Source organism: Paroedura picta, chromosome 14, assembly GCF_049243985.1.
Source record: "Paroedura picta isolate Pp20150507F chromosome 14, Ppicta_v3.0, whole genome shotgun sequence".
Lineage (NCBI taxonomy): Eukaryota > Metazoa > Chordata > Lepidosauria > Squamata > Gekkonidae > Paroedura > Paroedura picta.
In genome coordinates this window covers 8,754,007-8,760,318 of record NC_135382.1, presented here as the reverse complement: position 1 = coordinate 8,760,318, position 6,312 = coordinate 8,754,007, and the positions used below count along the sequence as shown (strand labels likewise).

The following is a 6,312-nucleotide window of genomic DNA, read 5'->3' as shown; positions in this document are numbered from 1 at the left end:
GCTCTCTCAGGACCCCTCTCTCACAGGGCGTCTGTTGTAGGGAGAGTAAGGGAATGCGGTTATAAGCCACTCCGAGACTCCTTCGGGGCACAGAAACCAGCTCCTCTTCTCCTTCTCATTGTGCTCTGGGTCCCGCTGGGGCCGAAATCCACCATCCCTCCTCCGAAACCCCCGAAGTCTCGCGGCGGCGGGAGGAGCGGAGGCTTCCCGGACGGAAGGCGACGCCAGGGGGCGCCCAGCAGTCTGGCCTCCAAGCCGACGAGAGCCCTTCCCACCGCTCTGCCGCCTCGCCCGGGTCGCCCCGTGATGACGCCACGGGGCGCGACTTCCTGCCGGCCTGTTGCCAAGGCCGCGCCTCCTGGGCGGTTGCCTGGCAACTCTCTCGCCGGTGCCGGAGCAGGCCGCAGCCCGGGAGCCGCCGCCGCCGCCGCCATGACCTCGCTGCGCGCCTTCACCTGCAACGACCTCTTCCGCTTCAACAACATGTGAGGCGCGCAGGGCGGGGCCGGGCTGGGGCTGGGGCCGGGGCCGGGGCCGGGGCCGGGGCCGGGGCCGGGGCTGGGGCGGCGAGCGCGTTTCCTTGCCGGGGAGCCCAAGGCCTCTGGGGTGGGGTTCCGGCGCCAAGGCTGTGGACCGCTTTGCAGGAAAACCCCCAGAAGTAAAGCCACGAAGAGATCCGGCCGAGAGGGCGCCTGGGAGGCCGGCTTCACCCTGGAAGGGGATGGGGGGGGGGCTTTGGGGGGCTCCCCGTGTTAGTTAGCGCGGGGAGGGGGGAGGGGGCTGGCCTGGCTGCCCCCCGGCCTGAGAGAGGAGCTTCCTTGCTCACCTCGAAGCTTCCTTGCTGTAACCGCTGCTTTTGTTTTCTTCAGCAACCTGGACCCGCTGACGGAGACCGTATCCTTTCGAAGCCTGGAACCAGAGAACGGGGAGTGGTTGGGCTTTTCAAGGTGCTCTGCTGGTGGGAAGCCAGGGAGTCTGGGGGGGGGGGGGGATCTGGCCTGGAATTGTGGTAGTGCTGAAAGGGGCTGTGTGTGGCGGCACACATTCGGCCGATTTGGCCACCGCTGCACAGAACCCTAGAATTTCCCTATCCTTGCACTAGTTGACCCTGGAGGTCCCTGCCAACTCTGTGGTTCTGTTTGCCACTGAGTGAACTGGAGAGCAGCAGCGGATCCCAGCACTGAACAAGGGCATCTTTATGTTTGTGTGGTTGTTTTGTTTACTTAATTGACAGCCACCTTTCTCCCCACTGAGGACCCAGAGCTGCTGCCGTTGTTTTCCTCTCCGCAGGAGTCTCCTCACAACAGAACTTTGTTGGCTTTAAGGGTCCCGCTGGACTCAAACTTGGTTTGACTGGCCCCTAGTTACTCAGCAAGCTTCCCTGGCAGTGACCTTCTGTGCCTCCAAGAGCCTACTCTCACAGTCCGGCCACTCCACCACATTGGTTCATGTTTGCAAAGAATGATGTGTGTGTGTCTTCCCATCACACTCTCAATGCGTGTCTGTAAAACTTGTATCAGTTGGAGTAGCTTTGGAAGAATTCCAGTTTGTGTTAATATTTAGCATGTCTGCCTTACTCCTGGGTAATATAGGAACTGTTGTTTTATATCAGCACTAGAGTATTGTCATTCAAATAAATTCTTAACTGTTAATGGTATTACTTCAGTGGGAGCAATTGCTGTGCTTTCTATGGCATTTTGTTATTAGATTTTATTGTAAATACTATTTTTATGCCCAGATTTGTGCACATGGAAGCTGAGAGAGAGAGAGATGCTTGCTGGATTCACTTGTAAGCTCATGGTGGAGATGAGATTCTATCTGAGGGTTTTCTGAGAGCTCGTGTTATAATTAAATGTTCAACATTTTATTGCGAGTTTCCACTGTTAGAAATATATGTTTTCAATTATTCAGACTCAGAAAACCTTCATTTGCATACATGTATGCGAATAAGGGTTTTCTGAGCCTGAGTTTTCAGTTATTATATGTATTCCACCATTAATTTTACTGTAAACTGCCCTGAGCCACAAGGGAGGGTAGTATATAAAGGTAATAAAATAAATAGTTCAGTAGTCTCTTAATATCCAAACCAAAATGTATGTAATACATATGTAAAATGTTGGTCTTAAAGGTGACTGGACTCAAAATTTGATAAGAAGCTCTAGATTTAGTTCCTAAAGTCCTTTAGCAATGCTCAAGATCTACAAGGGGTGCTATGGGTTTGAAGTCAAATTCTGGATGACCATCGGCCAAGCACGCCACCTAAGGAGCCTCACCAGGTGTTTGTTAGAATAGAGTGAAGAAGAATGATGTGAGCTGCTCTGGCTCTCTCTGCTGGAGAAAGGCAGAATGTAAGGGAAGTAAATAAATAACAATCATTTAATTTTGAAATAGGAGAACTGTTTTTTTTTTTAGGAGTGGGTTGTACTCTGTTTTTACTACCCAAAGGAGTCTCAAAGTGGCTTACAATCATCTTCCCCTCCACTCCCCACAACAGACACCCTGTGTGGCAGATGAGGCTGAGAGAATTGGAACTAGCTCAAGTTCCCCCAGCTGGCTGCATGTAGAGGAGAGTGAGGAATCAAACCTGGTTCTCCGGATTAGAGGCTCAACCACGCTGGCTCAGTAGTGCAATTCAGCCGGTCCAACTGTTTAACAGGAATCTTATAGTGTTGGTCAAAAGGGATTCCCTCATATTTGCAGATTGGGGTCTTAGACCGTTGTGTAAGGCCACTTGACAGCATCATTGCTTAGGTGAATTCTGAAGCTGAAATATATCTTGGTTTCATCCGTGATGTGCAAGCAGGATTTCTTTCCTGCTTGGGTAGCAGCACATACCAAGCTGCCTTATGCTGAGCCATGCCAGTACAGTAGTGTCTTCCAGGGTCCCAGGGGCGATCTTTTCTGGTACTTGCTGCCCAGTAGCCTGGGACTGAGCTGGGGGCCTTCTGAGTGCACAGCGGGTTATCTGACTCAGCACAGAATTTTCAAATTACACATTCAGTATTTCAGAATGTCGATTTTAAGAAGCTTGCCTCTTGAGGTGACATTTTCTTAACCAACAACACAGTATGGGATTCCATTTTACTTACAGTACTTGGCTCACTGGCCAGAGTATTTTATTGTTGCAGAAGCACCTGGAGGAGAGCTAATGGGTTACAGTAAGTAGAATTTCCCCTTCATTGCTGAATGGCATTTTCCCCTTTCCTTTAAATTTGATTTCAGTGGAATTTACTTCCAAGTAAATATGCATATGCTCACAGCTTTTGAGAGCGCAGTTGTGAGGGCAGTTTCAAGACCAAATATTACAGGGCTTACTTATGAGTAGACATGCCTAGATTGCTCCTCTTTTCCTATTATTGTTTTACACAAGGCAAGTGGTATGAAAGTCTGACTCCATGGTGTAACCCAATTGCTATATGGGATGGTTGATAAAGAATTTCTGCAGGCATTGAACTTAACCACCTTTGTTCAACTCTTTCTGTCTTCTGCCCACATACTTTTATGTGGGCAGCCATGAAAGTTGGAAATGTTTGTGGCAGATGCTGAATTCTGCAGCGTGAGGGGTCCTGAGATCTGCATGGGCCTGGCCTTCAGCTTGTGAAATAAGACCTGTAGAACTGGCCTCAGCTGTATAGCGAACTATTTTTTCTGCCATTATCTTATACAAAAAGCTGTAATTGTGACCTTCTAAATTAGTGTCAGAGATGGTCTCTGCCCTTTTGGAGATGTTAACAGGAAAAGCTGCTGTGAGGTGATCATTTGCTAGTTCAAATGTGCTAACTCATGCTCCTTTTGCTTGCAGTTATGGGGAAAGCTGAAGGTTCGGTGGCCAGAGAGGAGTGGCATGGCCATGTGACTGCCCTCTCTGTAGCTCCTGAATTTCGCCGGCTGGGTTTGGCTGCTAAGCTAATGGAGCTGCTTGAGGAAATATCAGAAAGGTGAATCCTATTCCCTACAGATCTTGGTCTCTAAGCTGTAAGCAACTGTACTGGTTCAGTTATGTGTTGGTCTGCAGAAATTGTAGCTATGTTTCCTGTGGGTACTGTTGAAGGCTAATCAAAGTAGCGACTTAGACCATGCCAAATACCTTCCTAGGTGATACAATCTCCTCAATACAAGGAACATGTATGCCTGCCTCACATCTGGAAGGTCAATGCAGAGCAGATAACTGAACAAGTATACCGAGGGAGGGTATCCTTCAGATACCCTCTGGACAGTCTTATTACAGGCTTGATATAGGTAATAAATCATATAGGTGGAAGTGCTGACTCCTATGGGGCTCCCTTCACCTTGTTGACTAGGGATGCATGCCTCGTCTTGGCTTGGCCACCTCGGCGATCACCGGAGCCTGAGGCAGCTTGCAGGCCAAAGCCATGGCATGGAGAGAAGGGGCGGTGGTGTGCAAGCCTCTGGCCGCATGCAGGAGCTCTGCGCCTGCGTGCAGCCATCGGCTGGTGTGCCACCACCACCCCTCCTCTACGCACCGTGGCACTGGCCTCCTACGTGCCGCTTCGGGCTTCAGTGACCGCCTCGGCAGCCAAGCCAAGGCACAAATCCCTGCTTCTGACTCATGTTCCTACATCTTGATCTTTTTAAGAAGTCTTCTCCAACTGAGTCCTGCAGCCATCTTCAGCTGTCTCAGCAGTGGCTTCAATCCAAACATTGTGTCAAACCAAGCTCTGTGTGCCAGCTGTGGCTTAGGGCCCAAATCGTAGTTAAAGACAAACCATGGTTTAGAGCTGCCAAACTGCTTGTATTTTCCATCTGCTCAGGACTCTCGACCGTGGCTTTGGTCCCCAACTGATTTGTCAACACTGGCATTATTTCAACGCAGTAGTGCAAATTTTAAGACATGTCAAGCTATGTTTCGTAGTTTGACTTTAGACAATGCTGGATGGTTAGACTGGCCTCTGAATCAAGATAGAGGCTGCCTGTGGAAATGCTGAAATCTTTCTTCCCATAGAGTTCTGTGCAGCCTCTTATGTTACGTAGCACTATTGAAAATCCTTTTAGACATTTTACCTCGGTGCCTTCTTCTTTTATTTCCCCCATCGGTCACTCCCAATGAAGAAAGGGTGGATTTTTTGTGGACCTTTTTGTAAGAGTCTCAAATCAAGTTGCTGTGAATATGTACAAACAACTGGGCTACAGTGTGTACAGAACAGTGCTAGAATATTACTCTGCCAGCAACGGGGAGCCTGACGAAGATGCTTATGGTGAGTATTTGGTGCACTGTTTGCATTTCTAATAAGACAGGGTGAAGTTTGTGCCAGGCTTGCCTGGGAGAGCAGGGAAGCTGCAAAGGGCCCTCTCTAATCTTAGAAGCTAGATTGGTAGGCAGCCGGAGGGGGAGGTAAAATGAGTCCCCCATTCTCTACTCCTTGTGCTTTTTCAGTTTAAACTTTTTCTTGTTGGTTTTGTTTACCACTGACTTGTTTTGCAACATAAAATATTTCACTGGTACTTATTTTTGCCTCCGTTGTGTTCCTAATATTCACAGACATGAGGAAAGCGCTGTCTCGAGACACGGAGAAGAAATCAATTGTACCATTACCTCATCCTGTCAGACCGGAAGACATTGAATAAGCCAAGGCTGGCTATTTATACAGTGCGCTGCAATAATGTTTGGAGACATCTGGGAACACTTTCAAGGGAACCGTTAGCATTTTTTAAAAATGTAATAAGGAGCCCTGGAGCAATGAATGAGGGAACTGCGGACAAGAACTCTTGTTTTTAGGCTTTTTGGCAAAGTCTCCTAATGTTGCTGATGCAAAGCAGACTTGTGACTGAAATCTATTTTCACTTTAAATTAAACCATTAATAAATCTCAGTTGTTTTGAACTATTGCAAAACTTTCAATTAGATGAAGTATTGCATCGTCTTACAGGGATTTAAAATAAACAGGGAAAACAAACAAATAAAACCAGCAGAGTCCAACCTTGATGTCTATAAATATCTGTTTTCTGATGCTCATAAACATTCCTGCCTTGTAGCTGTTTGACATAGGAGTCCTGCAGCTGTTCTGTCTCTGGCATTTCCTGTTTTGGACACAGCATCACTTCTTCTTCTGAGTGGGGAAAGTGACAAGTGGATTCTTCGGTGCTTTACCAGCTTTAATAAAGCTCTACTTTCAGTCAAGCTACTAGACATGATGCCAAGATCAGCTTTTCCATTGTTAAATCAAACACGGAAGAGCAGCAGAGACAGTTTGTAGTTAGTATTGTGAACCTTTTTGAACTTTTCAATAGGTCTTGGTGGCCTCTCTTGGTGATTCCAGTCTGTTGTGTGATTCAGAAAGGGGGGGGGGGAGCT

General features: G+C 48.0%; 1 protein-coding gene across 1 annotated transcript; it reads left to right on the top strand.

The window, feature by feature from the left end:
- The first annotated feature begins 315 nt into the window (after positions 1-315).
- Positions 316-5,841, top strand: NAA20 (N-alpha-acetyltransferase 20, NatB catalytic subunit). The gene is made up of 6 exons (XM_077310196.1): positions 316-485; positions 870-894; positions 3,068-3,158; positions 3,803-3,938; positions 5,071-5,216; positions 5,501-5,841. The coding sequence occupies exons 1-6, from the start codon at positions 433-435 to the stop codon at positions 5,584-5,586; spliced, it is 537 nt and encodes a 178-aa protein (XP_077166311.1). The 5' UTR covers positions 316-432; the 3' UTR covers positions 5,587-5,841.
- Positions 5,842-6,312: the final 471 nt, after the last annotated feature.